Source organism: Podarcis pityusensis, assembly GCF_964106645.2.
Source record: "Podarcis pityusensis genome assembly, chromosome: 8".
In the NCBI taxonomy this organism is placed as follows: Eukaryota; Metazoa; Chordata; class Lepidosauria; order Squamata; family Lacertidae; genus Podarcis; species Podarcis pityusensis.
The window spans coordinates 14,266,981-14,285,257 of NC_138033.1; the positions used below are offsets into that span (position 1 = coordinate 14,266,981).

Genomic DNA, 18,277 nt, shown 5'->3' on the forward strand with positions numbered 1-18,277 from the left:
TCGAGTTGCAGCCAGACACCTGTTATTAGTGCATTCATGGGGGCAGGAAGAGAAATAAAAATAACAATGCAGCAAACAGAAATTAAACTGGTGAAAATTTTCTCATTGCTGCATCTGCAGGTCAGGAAAAAACTCCACAATTTCTTTGGTGTGCGCCAGGGGAGAAGAGCCAGTTTAAAAGACCTACATTGGCTCCCAGTATGCACAAAAGGTCAGCACAATTCAAAGTGTTGGTGCTGACCTTTAAAGCCCTAAACAGCCTTGGTCCAGTATACCTGAAGGAGCGTCTCCACCCCCATCGTTCTGCCCGGGCGCTGAGGTCCAGCTCCGAGGGCCTTCTGGCGGTTCCCTCATTGAGAGAAGCAAAGCTACAGGGAACCACGCAGAGGGCCTTCTCGGTAGTGGCGCCCGCCCTGTGGAATGCCCTTCCAGCAGATGTCAAAGCGATAAACAACTACCTGACATTCAGAAGACATCTTAAGGCAGCCCTGTTCAGGGAAGTTTTTAACGTGTGATATTTTAGTGTATATTTGGTTTCTATGGAAGCCGCCCAGAGTGGCTGGGGAGGCCCAGCCAGATGGGCGGGGTATAAATAATAAATTATTATTATTATTATTATTATTATTATTATTATAAAAGGTTGTCAACTGTTTAGGGGAATTTTCCTTTTTCAATGAATTTCTATCACTTGCAGCCTGCAGGCTACTGGAAATACAGTAAAATGCTAGCAGTGCAGACACAAAGGAAGAATAAGTAAGCTCCCTGTTTAAAATGCAATAAAAAAAATGCATTAAAACCTCCTGAGATTATTCATGGATCCAATTTGCTCAGATTAATGCCTTTGCCTTTAGAAACCACTGATATTCGGTTCACGAGCCTCGCTCGGATTTTCTACGCTGCAATTGCAAACTGTGCAACTTGAGAGGATAAAGGAATGTGCTATCTGTACATACACAAGGTTTACAATACACACAGCAGTAGAAGCCACGTGTACATGGTTATACCACTGAGTTGCCCACAGCTGACATCTGGGGGAAGCCACTGCATCAAGCAACTCCTCCTGCTGAACTGTGCCAGCTGGTCAATATAAAAGCAACTGTGCCTGAGTTTTGATTTTCCTCTTCCCTCCCTGTGCCCCTTCCCTTGTGTGTCGTGTTTTTGTTTTTTTAATTGTAAGCCTAAGGGGAGGGATTGTCTTGTCTTGATTGTATGCAAGTCACTCTGGGAGCCTTTTTGGTTGATGAGTGGGGTAAAAAAAATAATAAATGCTCCAGATTTGTTTCCTGAAGAAGTTCAAGGTACTTTGGCTAAAATTGTTTACATTCTGGGCTTGGGAAACCTTAAGGGGGCATATTTTCCCAGTATGCACCTTTGCGCACGCTGAGATCTAGAAGCAACCATTAATTCTGAGTGCTATATAATGGGTTTTGGAGTGTGTGTGGTTTTTCTTTTGTTTTTTGCTGCTAGAGCCCTGAGATTGTGGAACACTACCTACAAGAAATCCACCAAAAGAAGATCCAAAGAGGAGGAATGATTTCATTTCTGAACTGTGTCCTACAAAGCATTTCACAAGATAATAAAAACACATATAAAACACTTGCATACATATTTAGAAAATGAAAACAAGCGTATCTGGGGTTGTTGTTTTTTTAAAAATTAAAATGACTGGAATACATAAAATCAATTTCAAATCCAATGGATACCGACTGCTGGAATGAAAACCTCCACTTTAGAAACACTTGTTGAAAGACCAAAGTCTTCAACGCAAAATTTGCAGCGCCTTTCGGATATGCAAAGCCCAACATTGAATTACCAATAGCTTCGCTGAACTTCGAGCTGCACGTCAGCGCGCAACAACCAATAGGGAAACAAAGAGGCGGCACCTTATCCTCCAATCGAAACGAAGTTCCAGACTTTTCCTGGGTCACGCCCAGCGGGAGATATGAGACGCTCGTCACGTAGCTTCTCCTTTCCTTCTCCTGCTCTGCTTTACCCGCTGCTCCCCCCTCCCCTCCGCGAGGCCCGGTAACCATGGAGACGGCAGAACTAGGGAAAAGACGGGCTTTGGGGCCTAGTATAGGCCTCTCTCGCGGGTGGCGAGGGCTGCGCTAAAGCAACGCGGGGATCTAACTTGGGGGGAGGACCCCCTGCAGCTCAACGAGGGGTATTCCCGGAAGTGAGCGAGCTTTATTATTGGCTCCGTAAATAGTGTTGCACAAAAATCCTTCCTACCTTACAGAAGTCGGAGCATAATCGGATCCCTGCTCTCACAGGGGAGAACCAGACGCCTGTGGGAAATGTGCAAGCAGGATCTGAGCACAGGAGCACCTTTCCCCTCCTGTGGTTTCCAACTTAATAAAATAAAATAATAATAATACTTATTTTGTTATTAAATTTGTATACTGCCCTATACCCATAAGTCTCAGCACAAAGTTACATTGCAAAAACGCAACATACATGATAACAATCATTAAAATGACAATGCTCATGTATGCAAACTAAAAAAAATGCACTCAACAAAAGCCCTGAGCAACAAATGCAAATACGAAAATCCAAATCAACATCTATCATTTAAAAACCAATTTAAAGCAACCCCACCTCCCAAATGAAAGAACACCCACCCAGCTATTTCCCCTTGCAGGCTCTCAAGGGGGCTTGCGGATGAAATAAGAACAGTTAAAAGCATAGAAAGAAACTCCAAACAATCATGCACACACAATCTATTAACCACACACACACATATAATACTGCCTCCACCGTGGAGGCAGGAGCTTAGCCATCATTGTTAGCAGCCATTGATAGATCCCCTTCTTCATTGGTTTGCCTAATCCTCTTTTAAAGCTGTTGTAATTTCTGGGTTACAACAAAACCACCAGAGTCGGTGGCCATCCCTGCCTCTCCAGTGGGAGTGAGTTCCATAGTTTTATGTGCCGTGTGAAGAAGCACGTTTCCTCGTTTCATTACACACATTTGCGCAAATGCATATTGAATTCTGTGGGTGTTGATCTTCATGTGTGCTCACTGTTCTCTTTAAGATCCCTTATCAATACTTGCCATTCCCTTAAAAGTAATTATTAACCTGGCCATTAATCCTCAATGCTCACATAATCCCAGCTGAAAATAATCCTGAATCCATGTAGCTGCATTTATACCCATGTGCATTTTGGTTGCCTCGTCCTCTGTTATTCCATGCTGCCGAAAGTCTGACTTTAAACTCATTTAAAGACAGGAAATGGCTCTCTTTTTAGGTGGTTGTTTGTTATACATTTTGTACTGCATACAGAGAGGTTGTTGCTCTGACAGCAAGAACTGCTAATAGTGAACTCTGGTGGTTAAACAGAAAATGCAGACTATGAAGAATCCGAAAATAAAAACAAAACTTGTGTGCTGGAATGGTGTGGTGGAAGTAGACATGTGGTGCAGTAATAAAACATTTAGCACATTTATGAAGCTAAGCAGGGCCTTGTATACTCTTGCTTTGGCAAGCGTATTAGAAGGCGGAAATTCACTGCAACATTATTAATTTTTTGCAGGTCCCACACCGATGATGATGTAGGGTTGCTATCTCGAAGATCTTGCTTCAGCAGTGCCTGCTCTGAGAGTCAGCAGTTTGGACAAAAGAATGATGTCCAGGATGTTCAGTGGATGTTTCTGAATGGGAGCTAATGGTTGGGAGATCACTGGAGAGCTTTCGGGAATATTCTGAATCAGAGAGTTATCAGGGCTGGGAGGGAACACATCACCCCCGCTCCCTGCCCAGTTTATGTGAAGTGTGTGGGAATGAATGACAGAGGAATTCGGGGGGGGGGGGGGGAGGGAGAGAGAGAGAGACTGGGAGGGAGAGAATTGAGTTGAGATTAAATTACGGAATCATCCTCTGGGGAGATGACATAAGACAGTAGATCTGTTGCTCTGTAGAAGTGCAAGTGGTGTTGTGTATTTGCACCTATATCAAATACTGGGAAAAAGCTGGTTTTCACTACTCATCAAAGGAACCAAATCCAGACAGCAGGACCCAAGGAACTTGCCAGTGCTAGTAGACAGTATAAACAATTGTTAATAACTCCCCTTTTTTCTGTTCTGAATGGGAAGTGGAGATAAAAACAATGTAGTGACCAGCAGACAGCTATCCAGGTTAAGCACCCCAGTGCTCCGAAGGGTCCCTCACTGGTCTGCCCCTGCCTGCCACTCACTGTGCAGGCATTGCTTGAGAACCACTCTCAGCTCCCATCTCTCTGCACCTGCCCCCTCCTTGTTGCCTCACCTGGCAGGTGCAAATGGGCCAAGGGCCAAAGCCAGGCATTCTGGGTCAGGTAGGTGGTGAGGGAAATGCCAGAGCCACTGTTGTTCTTTGTCACAGGGACCTGAAAGGCTTTTAAAGTGCAGAATTCTTAAAAATAAATAGATCCCGAGTTGAAAAAAATGTTTCTAGCCACTGTGAAATTGCAAACATCCCTTCCCCCTGAGCACCTTGGAGATTGCGTAATTGTGGAAGTTATCGTCAAGTAGGTTCAGGGAATTGGTATGACATATAGAGCGTGGAAAATGGCATTACTGTACTATAGAGTTAGGAGGCGTGAAATGGGCAGAGGGAAATTGCATGACGACCGCTTCCCTTTTAATTCCCCAGAGGAACCCCGAACACCTACATTTCATTTCACTTTTTGGAGGGGTCTGTGATGCCTTTAATTCTAGTCATTTTGCCATCAGTATGCATTAGTCAATATAATAACTTTTCCAATGTGGATCGTTTTTGTAAATCAGCTTCACCTCCCCCCTTTTCCATCCCTCTCCCCCTTCTCGACAGCTTGCAAAAATTCACAGACGGCGACCCAACAATCCCCGATAGCGCGTGCTCCTCCTCCCTCTCCGGTGCGCCGGCCGTTCCTGGGATCACCTTTTCTGCGCGCCACGCTGCCCGTATCCCCGGGTAGTGGCTGCTTTGCGATGTGACTCAGGCTGGTGCATCTGGGTCACCAAGGCGCGAATTAATTGCAGCAGCCACTCAGGACCAGTCCGGCTTTTCTTCTTATTTAAAGAGCCTGCTGTTTTGTCAGTCCCAACCAGCGCGTTTCTTGCACCGGCAGCTCCGCCTCTTCCCATGTGATGGTTTCTGTTTTGCTTTCCACCTACAGACGATCGGCAGGATCCCCTCCGGTTCGCCACGTCTGCTGCTCGCTTGCTTGCTGCTTCGCCTTAGGGAATTGGTTTGGGAAATGAATTCTGTGAGTATAGAGGAGGGCTCAAAGCTGGCGCGAAGGAGCGCACACATCCATCCGCCCGGTTGCAAAAAAAGCGCTGCGCTTTGGTGAAAACTCAAAGGAGCGAAGAGTCTGGTGACACTTTGAAGGCCTGCAGATTGGTTGCAGTAGGAACTTTCCCGAGCATCCGACCAGCTGGCCTCGAATCCTCAAGCTTTTCCCACAACGAACCGTGGCCGACTTCCGGGTGTCACAAGGCTCTTGTGTTTTTGCTGCAGCAGTCACTGGGTTGGCTACCCTTCTGAATATGGGAAGGGTGGGCTCTAGTGGTTAGAGAAGGGAAAGCCGGCAGCTGGGAGTCTTGTTTCTCTTTTGGTTTGCTAACAACTTGTTGGATTGGGTGAGGTGAGACATAGGGCTCCGTTCCACATTTGTGGGTGCAGAAGGAATCTTTCATGTTAAGTCAAAGCTACATTTGCTTGCTTAGTCATCTGCTGTTGGGGATCACTAGTGGAGAGATTGCTGTTGCATGCAGGTCCTGCTTTGGAACTCGCTTCCTTGGGAGGCAGTGATGTCCATTAACTTGGATGGCTTTAAAAAAGGATTAGTGAAATTCATGGAGGAGGAGGAGGAGGAGGAGGAGGCTATTAGTGGCTACTAACCATAATAGCTAGGCTCTGCCTTAACTGCCAGAGGCAGCTATGCCTCTGAATATTATTATTATTAATTAAATCTGTGTACTGCCCTGTACCTGCAAGTCTCAGGGCGGTTCGCAAGATAAAATCACAATATAAAAACGTAACCTGGCTGGCCACTGTGAGAACAGGGTGCTGGACTAGATGGGACTTTGGCCTGATCCAGCAGACTGTTCTTATTACTGGCGGCTATTTTGTAGCTTCTTGTAGCTTGCTCATTTAATTTTGTAGCATTTTTCTAATTTAATTGATTTCCTCTAATTATTCTGTAGTTTTAAGCACGTGCTGTGCTTGGAATGCTCTCTTTGAATGGAAGAGCTTAGTAGTAATAATAATAATAACAGCAGCAGCAACAACAACAACAATAATAATAATAAAACAAAATGGTCTGATTCTGATTCTTTTCCTGATTTGGAGGGATGCATGTGTGGTATGTTAAGTGGTATGTTGAAAATGGCTAGAGTAAAATACTCATTTAGATAGTTGTCAGAAAGGAAAAGTGGGATAGAATCAATGGCAAGGAAAAGAAAGAGGGAAGTCAGGGGCGGGCCAAGGGCCACATTGCCTTCTGGGCAAGCTTCTGAGGGCCACATGATAGTGGTGGGTGTGGCCAGAGTAAAAAATTAGCAGAACAATTACAGTGGTACCTCGGGTTACAGACGCTTCAGGTTACAGACTCCGCTAACCCAGAAATAGTACCTCGGGTTAAGAACTTTGCTTCAGGATGAGAACAGAAATCATGCGGCGGTGGCGCGGCGGTAGCGGGACGCCCCATTAGCTAAACTGGTGCTTCAGGTTAAAAACATTTCAGGTTAAGAACGGACCTCCAGAACAAATTAAGTACTAACCCGAGGTACCACTGTTATGTAAATCTTACTATTGTGGAGAAGTCTAATTTCTACATCCACTCATGAACCCTGCTGTGTTCTCCATCCAAGCAAGAGGCATGATCAGAGTTCAAGAACACATTCCAGCCAGGCATAAACACTCAAGGAAGAGTGCAAAGGAGGGTTTAGGAGGAGATGCAGCCGGGGGTGTTTTGTTTTGCTTTAAATCAAGCCCAACGCTTTTCAAACAGCTTTTCTTCTGCTTCTGAACAAGTAACTTCATCCTGCAAACTACAGTCATACCTCGGGTTATGAATTCTGCGGGTTGTGCGTTTTCAGGTTGTGGACTGCACCGAACCTGGAAGTACCGGAACAGGTTACTTCCGGATTTCAGCACATGCACAGAAGTGCAAAAGGACATCACACGCATGTCATCACACGCAGATGCGGTGCTTCAGGTTGTGAACACTGCGGGTTGCGAACGTGCCTCCCGCATGGATCACGTTCGCAACCTGAGGTATGACTGTATTGCGACAGTTTTGAAAAAGAACAACTGTTTGAAATGTATTGGGCATAATTAAACAAAAAATAGCTGGCATCCCCAGTGGCGGAGGAACCCTCTCCAGCACCTGGGGCAGCGCAGCCCGTACAGACTGCTCATGTGTGGCGACCATACTGGCTGCTGCTTGCACGCGAGGCAGCCCGTATGGCCACCGTGCATGAGAGCGGCAGCCCATACGGATGCCCATATGGCCGGCGTGCGAGAGCGGCAGCCCGTATGGACTGCGGGCGCCCTCAGCTGCTCTACAGCTGGGGGGGAGGCAGGGGCCATTTTGTCACCCCTCCCAGAGTGGCACCCGGGGTGGACCGCCCCCCTTCCTACGCCACTGGGCATCCCTCCCCATGATAGCGTAACTGGTCATGCTTTGCAGCCTTACCCGAGAAGTGTGAAGGTGCTGTTCACCATTTGCACATTGGGTGGCCATGGAAGATGTAAGGAAAGCCCTGGTGGAACAGGCCTAAGATCTGTCCTGTCTAGCATCCCGATCACAATAAGCTTGAAAAGGGTGCACCAGCTGTATGAGCCGAGTTGTGTGGAGGGAATTTTGTCAAGTGCAGTTTTTCTTACTCTGGGGTGACAAATGCACCAAACCAACATTCCCTCTTCCGCACAACTAATTGAAGGAACAGGAGCTCAGTCCTTTTTGGAAGCCGAAACCCCTGATTTCCTTCCCATACTCATTTTGGAAGGGCGCCAAGGATTAGCGGTTTAGACAGTGGCATTCAGGAGAAGGAGAAAACAAAGAACCTAGCAGACTTGGAACAGCAAAAACCCTGATTTTCTTCTTTCCCCCTTGTGCTCCTACCAGAGCCTCCGCCACAAAGACACAATGGAAATCCAGGAGATGGACCTCAGAGAGATGGGTTCTGTGATCCAATCCCGCGTGGTCTTGGAGGTGTCCAGCCAGGTCCAGTCTCTCCTAGATTCCCTGGAGACCACCAAGCTAGAGATCGCCGTGACAGGCGAATCCGGCGCCGGCAAATCCACCTTCATCAACGCTCTGCTGGGGCTTAGCGACGGAGACCCCCGTGCTGCCGCTACCGGCGTCATCGAAACCACAGCCGTACCCACATCGTACTCTCATCCTCGTCTGCCCAGCGTCCTCCTGTGGGACCTGCCGGGCATTGGCACCCCATGCTTCCAAGCAGAGCGCTACCTGGAGAAGGTGGGTCTCGAGAGGTACGATTTCTTCATCATCATCGCCTCGGAGCGGTTCCGGGAGAACCACGTCAGGCTGGCCCGTGCCGTGGGCTCCATGGGCAAGCGTTTCTACTTTGTCCGCTCCAAGGTGGACCAGGACCTGAAGGCTTCACAGCGACGAAGGCCAGCCCGTTTTGAGGAGGCTCAGGTGCTGCGGGAGATAGAGGCGGACTGCCTCCGCCAGCTGCGGAATGAAGGGCTGGATTCCCCCAAGGTCTTCCTGGTCTCCAGCTTCGAGCTGCACCGGTTTGACTTCCAGCGCTTGCAAGACACTCTGGCTGAGGAGCTCGAAGGCCACAAGAGACACGCCTTGCTGCTCTCCTTCCCTTGTGTCACGGCAGCAGCTGTGGAGAAGAAGAAGGCATCGCTGCGCAAGCACATCTGGAAGAAGGCGTTGCTGGCCTGCGCCGTCTCGGCCTTGCCTGGCCAGAACCTCCACCTCAACATCCCCATGCTCATGAAAACCCTACACTCCTACCGCAAGAGTTTCGGCCTGGACGACGAGTCCCTGGGGGTCTTGGCCCTCGTGGCCTCCAAGCCCCGCCATGAGTTGACCAGTCAGGTGTGCTCGGCATTGGGGAAGGATCTTTCAGAGAACGCCGTGCACGCTGTCCTGAGCCAAGCCGCCTTGTACGGCCAAGTGGCTGCCCGGGTGGTGAAGAACAAAGTGCCTCTTTTTGACAACATGGTAGCTGGGGCCATCTCTTTCGTGGGTGCCTATTACCTGCTGCACACCGCCCTTGATAGCTTTGCACAAGATGCCCAGAGGGTCCTAGGACGGGCCTTTGGTTTGGAGGATGAGGCTCAGGGCTACCCTCCGGAACCAGGATTTATTTTTGATTGAAGGTGGAGCAAGAGAGCTCCTTAAAAGTGCTTGGGGATCATAGGTGCCTTTCCCCACACTCTTTTATCCACCAGTCCTGCTTCTTAGTCACTTAGGTCCAGCTAACCCAGGAAAACACAGTCAAAAGTCTTTGTGGGATGAACTTCACGTTGGCAGTTCCATACAAAAACCCTGATGCACCCTTCCAAGGGTATAACTGATATAACTGCCTTCCAAGAATGGTGCTATGCTAACTGGAAAGATCTTCTGCAGTTCTACTAGTTATGGTGGGTTACTGTTATCAGAATCCTACATACAACGTCCAGTGATAGAACTTTTTGTGTAAAATAATAAATTGCCAAATAATAATAATAATAAAATCCCAATGCAAATTAATTCAGTTGGCCTTGGAAAATTTCCTGAGCCCCTCGAGTCATTGAATTCAGCACGCTTGCTTTTATTTGTGTTTCATAAACATAGCTAAAAACATTGATTAGAAGTCAGGCTTCCCTAATGCCATATTTGCAGTTGGCATCCACTGTTGCTAATGAGCTGATGAAGTGGAAACATTTTTGACCCAAATCACTGATGGTGAGTGCAATCACTTTGTTATCCTCCTGTAGCCAGGACAGTAGAACCCTGCAGATTTCGAAGCATTATAGAGCATTCACAGAAGGTCAGACTGGACGTAGTACCAATGGGATCATTCCTTCCTTTGCAAATCACAAGCATGGTACACATGGGTGCAATTCTGATCAGGTCCGCGGATGAAAGTCGTTTTCCACCCATGCCATGGCTTTGATTTGGCTCACCAGCTATTTGCAACAGGAAACACAACAATCTGAAGGGCATGCCACATGACAGTGACAAATCCTAGTTCAGCCATAACTGCGGACAGGGTACCAAACTGGCTAGACAGTTTTCCAGTTGACTGTGATTGCAGGATGGGATGCAGAGAAGTACCATCACTGTCTCCCTTTCTTTGCAGGATCTCTCCTTCTCAAGTGGCTACATCTGGGAGGACTGGGAGAGATCATAACTCACAGAGACTGTGTTTGCTTCTGACTTGGCTTTAAATGCATTTAACAGAAAGGAATCTAGTGGGAGGCAGACCACAACATGATGGATTGGAGCCAGGAATGTGAAGATTGTGCGGTGACTCTGCCAAAGCACAAGGTTTTGATTGTGTGAAGCTAGAAGGAGAAGCAGCCCTTTAAATGGTGCAAACTGCCTCTCCTGTGGGAATCACTTTGCAAATGCAAACTTCAGGTGCACTTTCTGTAACTCCACTCGGCTTGTTACCTTAACTTCAGAAGTGACCAGTTCTAACATTGCAGACCCGGGACTGCATCGTCTGTGAGCAGATTTATTCTTAATAAGAGTCATCTTGTATTAAATAAAGTTGTGTGTGAGTGCGAGTTCTGGTCATCTTGTTCAGGTGCAGGCAGTAGCAATCTTCCTCTGATGTTCAGTAGATTGTGAGCCATTATCGTAGCGTGCCAGCTATCAAATCGTACTGACCATCTCATGAACTTTTTGAAAGTAATAATTGATTTTCAAGTTAGCAATCTCTGTATTGTGAGTCTTAATCCAGGGCAATCGCTTATTAGTTTGATCAGCAAGGAAAATATATTTCTATAACATCTATGTTTTTACAAAGTAAAGGGCATGTCTAACCAATAAATTTTTCTATTTTTCTGCATATGCTGCCTTTGTGACTTGTTCATTGTATCCTTGGGGTCAAGGAGACTCTTGTGAAGTAAACAAAGAGGCAGTGTGCAACACACAGGGAACATCTGAGAGATCACGTCCTTCTCCACAGACCCCCTCGGGTGGTGCGATTCGCTGAGGAGGCCCTCTTGTTAGCTTGACTGCCTTGAAAGCTTCAGGGGGGGGGGTGCCGCCCAGCAAAGGGCCTTCTCTGTGGCACCCCCTAAATTGTGGATCTCCCTCCCCGCAGACGTTCATCTGACTCCTTCACTGTATGATTTCCATCAAATTCTGAAGACGCACTTCCTTATACTGCTGTTTGACATTTGAGATGTATAGTTTTAGTGCTTACCGTTGGCCTGATCCAATGGGCTTGTGTTCTTAGTTACCAAAAAGTAAAGCAGAAAGTTCCACGTTACAGGGCTTTCCTGCTGCCGGTTAGCTTAGACGGGGACACCTCAGCAAATTCTCCTGGTGAAAACGTAACTCCCATTTCCATCAATTCCACAGCAAGTTGTGATTCTGCTTCAAGCTTAGGTCACCACTAGTGTCCAATGCTTTAAATGCAGGTGTGCAAGAGGACTTCTCTCCCTTGTCCTATAGCACTGCCATTTCTCCTCCTCCTGATGTTGAGGCTGTGTGTGGTGTCGCTTATGAAGTCTGAATGACACCAGTGCACAGGGCATCAAACCCCTTGGTTTGCAGAACAAAGCTATGTGGGGGTAGCCACAAAGGGGAGGAGAAACCCGTAAAATAGCACAATGGGTACTGAGAAGACTTGGTAGCCATATTTTGCTAAATGAGTGGGTTAGGGAATGGGAAAATCAGCCTGGGGAGGGAATGGAGTTCTTGTAATCCTAAATAGCAGAACTTCATACTGCAACATTTCGTTGCATACCCTGTTTTAGGTACAAGGAAAACGACTTCTTTATAGATATCAGCCATAGAAGCCTCCGTACAGAAAAGGGTAGTTCCCCAACCCTGTTGTAAGTTTGTTTTGCCTTGTGCAAGGGTTTCTGGAGCTCGCTAGATGGCAATCTTTCCTTTGTTTACTGCTGATGCTATATTATACATATAATCACCAGGGGATACTGTGCCACTTTATTTGGGTGACTGTCAGTATCAGGGTTTCCCCCCTCCCCCTAGGTCTTATTTTTTCCAATCCTAAATTCAGTACTCCACATTAGTTGTTCTTTTTTAATCCTCATGAAAATTCACCAGCAGTTTAATGCAAATTTCTAATATATCACTTTTGGTATGCAATTCTTCCTAGTTAATACGGGGAAAAAAATGTTTTGCAAAGCACTGTTCCCTAATCCAATGCATTTCCTTGTTGTCGTCCGTCGGCTCCCCCCCCCCCTTTAATATTTATATGCATACAGACCAAAGAACAGGGAAGAGATCTTGTTCCTTGCTGGCATAGGATTCTGAGGGGGAGAGCTTAACACTCACAGAAGGCACAGATCTCAAATCCCTGATTTCACGCTCTGTTTGCTCCTAGATCAGGTATACCCCTCCCTTCCCTTATTTTTCTTTCTCTTAGCCTGAGTCCGTGGAAAGTTGCCGTGATCACTCTCCAGGTTTTCTTTACTCCATAGAATGAAGGGGTGTGTGTGTGCTTAACAACTATTTGCTGCCTGCATATCTGTAACCTTGCCATGAAAAGCAAGGTATATACCCTGCCTCTTCCTTGTAATAAACCATTTTCTTCCTACTTTCTGGTGTGGCATAGCCTTAATTGGGCCTAAGAGTTGAAGGTGTACTCACATTTTAAATGGATGCACAGTCTGACTAAGTGGATGCACAGTCTGACTCAGTGCAAAAGGTTCCACTCCACTCAGAGTTGCACACTGAATGCACACGTGTGGTCAACAGACAGGCCGTAAGTTCAAATGTACACGCCTTGGAAGCTTCCCCATTCCATGGCCAGAAGCCAATCACCCTGACAGCTGAATCTTGCTTTGGATAGCTGGCTAGCTGAAAGTGCTGGCTTAACAGACACTGATGCTTTGTTTGGTGTAAGGAACATAGGAAGACGCTTTCAGGGCCGGCCCTACTATTAGGCGTAATGAGACCCTGCCTCAAGTGGTGAATGTTGCTGGGGCAGCAAGTGATAGAAAGGTGTTGAAGATAAAACTGAGCTTGCTACGTGGCCTTCTTTGCCCGCCCCCAAGCTAGGTTGCCCACCCTCAGGGAATGGCATTGTCCCATTGCTGTCTGGTGGGCTTTGAATACCGGAGCATCATATTGTCCTTTGCCTCAGGCAGCAAAATGCCTTGAGCTGGTCCTAGCTGCCTTATACCAAGCCAGATCATTGGGCGCATCTAGCTCACTGTTGTTTTCCACTCTGATAGGCAATAGCTTTCAGGTGAGGATCTTTCCCAGCCCAATTAGGGGCTGGGAAACATTTTAAGCCCAAGGGCCACATTCCCTTACAGACAGTCTTTTAGGGGCCATGTGTTGGTGGTGGGCAGGGCCAGAGGGAAAAGTGGGCAGAGCAACTGAACTTTACCTGTGCCCAGTTGGCTTGTTTCACATGCACTCCCATGTCTCTCTCTATCCTCCACGCTGGGAAGCAAGAGACATTAGCAGAGTTTGAGACTGCATTTGAGCCAGGCAAAAACGATCAAGAGGTGTGTACAAAGCAGAACCAGACCAGGGGATGTCATTCTGGGTCTAGAGAGAGTCCCAAGGGCCATATAGCAAGGGCTGGTGGTCTGCATCTGCTTGCTGGGTCTGAGGCCCTTCATCTCTGGTGTATGTGATAGTAGTAGACTGGAGCATAGCTGTCAACTTACAGATTTGAAAATAAGGGACCAGCAGCCAAAATAAGGGACCTGCAGCCTCACCTGTTCCAGGCACTCCAGTCTTCCTGTCCTCCTGCAGTCTGGTCAAACTCATGCTGGTAGCTTCGAGAACACTGTCCAACCAACTTTGTAACCAGAGGTTCAACTGAATAGAATCTGAATCACATGCACCACAAGGCCTATGCAGCCTCAACTTAAGATGGCTCCCTGGCCTGGCTTTGCACTGCAAAGTTTGCAGCAGCACGTGCAACAAAATGGCGTCCAGCATTCAAAAACCCCCTCAGCTTGCATTAACTAGCCACACATAAGGCATGCAAGCTCCACCCCCCAGTCGTTCTTAGACTTCTTATTGGGTGAGCAACACAGCCAAGCAACACAGTTGGAGCCTCCCTCCTCCCTGGCCGGCAGGGAGGGAGGGAGAGGAGCTGCTTCCTTTGAAATTTAAGGGACATTTAAGGGACATCCATCAGTAAGGGACAGCAGCGGGACATGGTGCTGGAATAAGGGACTGTCCCTTCAAATAAGGGACACTCGACATCTGTGGACTGGAGTCATAGATTGGCTGGAGGCAGAGCAGTGGGAGGCAACTGTTATGTACTGAAGTTCTCACCCTGGGCCAGCAGGGGGATACTGTAGATAGTTATGCAAATGAAGGATCGAAAAGTGACGTTCAGTGATTGGATAGTTTTAGAAAATGGCAACAGTTGCATTGTTCTGGAGCTCTATATAAGCAGGCTGACTGAGCTCCTCAGCCTAGTTCTGTTCTGACACCTGAATAAAGAAGCGCTGTTTGAAGAATTGCTGTGTCGTCTGCTATGTTCGCCCACAACTTAACAGCAACAGCTAGGAAACCCCCAGGGGGAGAAGGCTCAGAGCCCAGGGAATGGTAGTGAGACAACGATGCCTGGTCACAGGGAAAAGATGGAGCAGACTGGGAGGAGGAAGTGTCAGAAGCTGAAAAGGCAACTGGGTTTCGTGAGCAGAAAGAGACTCTGGCAGAGAGCGGTCCAGAATCAGAGGCAGGAGAGGAGGGGGGGGGCAGGAGACAGAGATGAGGCAGGCTGCCAAAGAATCCAGGGAGTCTCCCCCTCCTGCTGCGACCATCTCTCCCCCCTAGTGTTCCAGCACATGAAAAGGAATGAAGAGAGTGGAGCAAAGAGAGACAAGACACAAGAGCTTCAAGTTGCTAGAACCAGGGGAGGAGTTTTAGAAAGCTGTGAAAGTTTAGGGACCTTCAGTCCCCGCAAGACCTACTGGGTAGAGTTGCTGCCATCACTAGGCCTGAGTTGTTTTGTGGTTTTTTTGAATAAAGAGTTAACTTCACTGACACTGGTGTGTTGAGAGCCAGTGTGGTGTAGTGGCTAAGAGCGGTAGTCTTGCAATCTGGGGAACCGGGTTCGCGTCTCTGCTCCTCCACATGCAGCTGCTGGGTGACCTTGGGCCAGTCACACTTCTTTGAAGTCTCTCAGCCCCACTCACCTCACAGAGTGTTTGTTGTGGGGGAGGAAGGGAAAGGAGAATGTTAGCGGCTTTGAGACTCCTTAAAGGGAGTGAAAGGCGGGATATCAAATCCAAACTCTTCTTCTTCTTCTTTATTGCTTACCGACTCTTGACTCTGGCTCCTGACAACTAGATGGGAAAATAGTCTGACCAAGCATATAAATCTCACACCCTTCATTTCTAGCCAGTGGTCTGCTAGTGGGCCATTTGGCTATAATTTGGGGGGGGGGGGGAGAATGTATCATCCATCCAAATGACAAACTGGCCTTGCTTGTGATCTATTGCTGATCATGTATCATGATGACTTTTCCTTTTCAAATAACGCGGTGTGTAGGTAGGAATTAGGAAATCTCCATTTCTTAAAAAGGGCGTGCACACTTCTTGTTGCCTGTGAACTCTGGTTATCCCCGGTTAGCTATGTTCTCCTAATTTTTACAGCTTGTCCTTCTGTCACAATGGTGCTCTTTATGAGAGGTGAGAGTGTTTGCCGTGAACAAATGTTTGCAGAAAGCTGCCAAATGAGTCCAAAGTCTCCTTTGCTATTTTGGTCTTCTTCCAGCTATCCTATGACCATTATGCTGCCATTAGAGTGCATGTGCCTTTGCTTTCAAGAACAATGGGGGAAGAGATGCCAAAAGTCCTGGTCTTCCCACCCCATCTTTCCTTATTCAGAGATAGGATTTGGAAGATGGGAGACAGAACATGGGAACTGCAGATTCACACCCTGAGCTGACCTGTGAAGTCTGATCATCCCATTGAAAACCTGGTAATAAGGAGTGAGAAAGACGGCTAAGTCTGCAATCTAACATCCCTTTCTCAGGGGGCAAGTCCCATGGAACTGAATGGGATTTACCTCTAACTCAGAGATGGGGGTCCTTTGGCCCTTCAAATGTTGCTGGACTACAATTCTCATCATACTTGGCCATGCTGACTGGGGCTGATGGGAGCTGCAATCCTCCAACAACTGCAGACACTCCAAATGTCCCTATTTTCCAGGGACAGTCCTGGATTTCCAACCCAAAAATAGCTACAGTCAGGAAGCAGCCTCAGTGGTGCCTCTAACCATAAAAATGTCCAGGCCAGAGCATCAGCTCTCTGCAAAGTTAAAATGATTCAGGATGCTTCTATGTTTGGAGGACTGTGGTAGAGTGGATTTGGGGTTAGGAAACACGCCCCGCCTCTTTGCAGCCAGAGCAGAATGCTTCTTTGCCCCACGTCTGTAGGTAAATGGGTGTTCATCCCCTTACACATACACCCCCAGATAAAATCCTGCCATTCTTCCTTGTTTTCAATGCCTTGTATTTGTGTGTGTGTGTGTGTGTGTGTGTGTTTAAAGTGTATGTAATGTACATACAACCTGCTTGTAAAAACAAGACGTCGTGTTAGTCATAAACTGGGAGAGTCAGGTGTTTTTCAAGCACGCAATGGGTCGCAAGGTTATGCTTTTTGCTGTAAATTACTTCTCCAGCTGACCGCAGTGACTTTCCCCTGAAGACGCAAGGGAAGTACAGCGGTACCTCGGGTACAGACGCTTCAGGTTACAGACTCCACTAACCCAGAAATAGTACCTTGGGTTAAGAACCTTGCTTCAGGATGGGAACAGAAATCGCGTGGCGGCGGCGGGAAGCCCCATTACCTAAAGTGGTACCTCAGGTTAAGAACAGTTTCAGGTTAAGAATTCCTCCAGAAGGAAATAAGTTCTTAACCTGAGGTGCCACTGTAATCCAGAATGTGGCAGATAGACTGGCGACTGGGAATGGTCGCCAAGACCACATAACACCGGTCCTGAAAGACCTACATTGGCTCCCAGTACGTTTCCAAGCACAATTCAAAGTGTTGGTGCTGACCTTGAAAGCCCTAAATGGCCTCAGCCAGGTATACCTGAAGGAGCTTCTCCACCCCCATCATTCAGCCCAGACACTGACGTCCAGCTCTTAGAACCTTCTGGCAGTTCCCTCCCTGCGAGAAGTGAGGTTACAGGGAACCAGGCAGAGGGCCTTCTCGGTAGCGGCGCCCGCCCTGTGGAATGCCCTCTGACCAGATGTCAAGGAAATAAACAACTATCTGACTTTTAGAAGACATCTGAAGGCAGCCCTGTTTAGGGAAGTTTTTAATGTATGCTGTTTTATCATATTTTTAATATTTTGTTGGAAGCCGCCCAGAGTGGCTGGGGAAACCCAGACAGATAGGCAGGGTATAAATTATAATTTATTATTACTGTTGTTGTTGTTATTATTTAAGATGGATGCAGAGCATAGAAATAGCATCTTCCACTATTGCTTCTAGGCTCTGCAATGTTCTTTCTCTCATCCATCAGTCGCTTCAGGTGGTTTGGGCCACATTCACGCACTGTGATACCACTTTAAACAGGTGTGGCAGAGCGTTTTCAGGAGACTCCTATTTCCCCTCACAGGGATATAACTAGCAGGGTTTCCTGTCAAGGGATACTGATTGTTAAACCATTCTGAGAATTGGGCCTCTAGGAGGGGAATGAGGGGAGTCTCCTAGCAACTCTCAGCATCCTTAAGAAACCACAGCTCCCAGAATTCTTTGGGGGAAGAGCCATAACTGCTTGAAGTGGTGTCATAGTGCTTTAAATGCATGATGTGAATGGGGCCTTGGAAACACATTGGGTTGTACTCAACTAACTTTTGCTCAGAGTAGAGTCATTGAAATATACCGTATTTTTCGCTCTATAAGACGCACCAGACCACAAGACGCACCTAGTTTTTGGAGGAGGAAAACAAGAAAAAAAATATTCTGAATCTCAGAAGCCAGAACAGCAAGAGGGATCTCTGTGCAGTGAAAGCAGCAATCCCTCTTGCTGTTCTAGCTTCTGGGATAGCTGTGCAGCCTGCATTCGCTCCATAAGATGCACACACATTTCCCCTTACTTTTTAGGAGGGAAAAAGTGAGTCTTATAGAGCAAAAAATACAGTAAGTACCAAGGTT

At 47.3% G+C, this 18,277-nt stretch overlaps 1 protein-coding gene across 1 annotated transcript; it reads left to right on the forward strand.

The window, feature by feature from the left end:
- The first annotated feature begins 4,839 nt into the window (after positions 1–4,839).
- Positions 4,840–11,010, forward strand: LOC308483639 (interferon-inducible GTPase 5-like). Its single transcript, XM_081017693.1, has 2 exons — positions 4,840–5,225; positions 8,094–11,010. Exons 1-2 carry the CDS (start codon positions 5,217–5,219, stop codon positions 9,327–9,329), a joined length of 1,245 nt encoding a protein of 414 aa, XP_080873819.1. The 5' UTR covers positions 4,840–5,216; the 3' UTR covers positions 9,330–11,010.
- Positions 11,011–18,277: the final 7,267 nt, after the last annotated feature.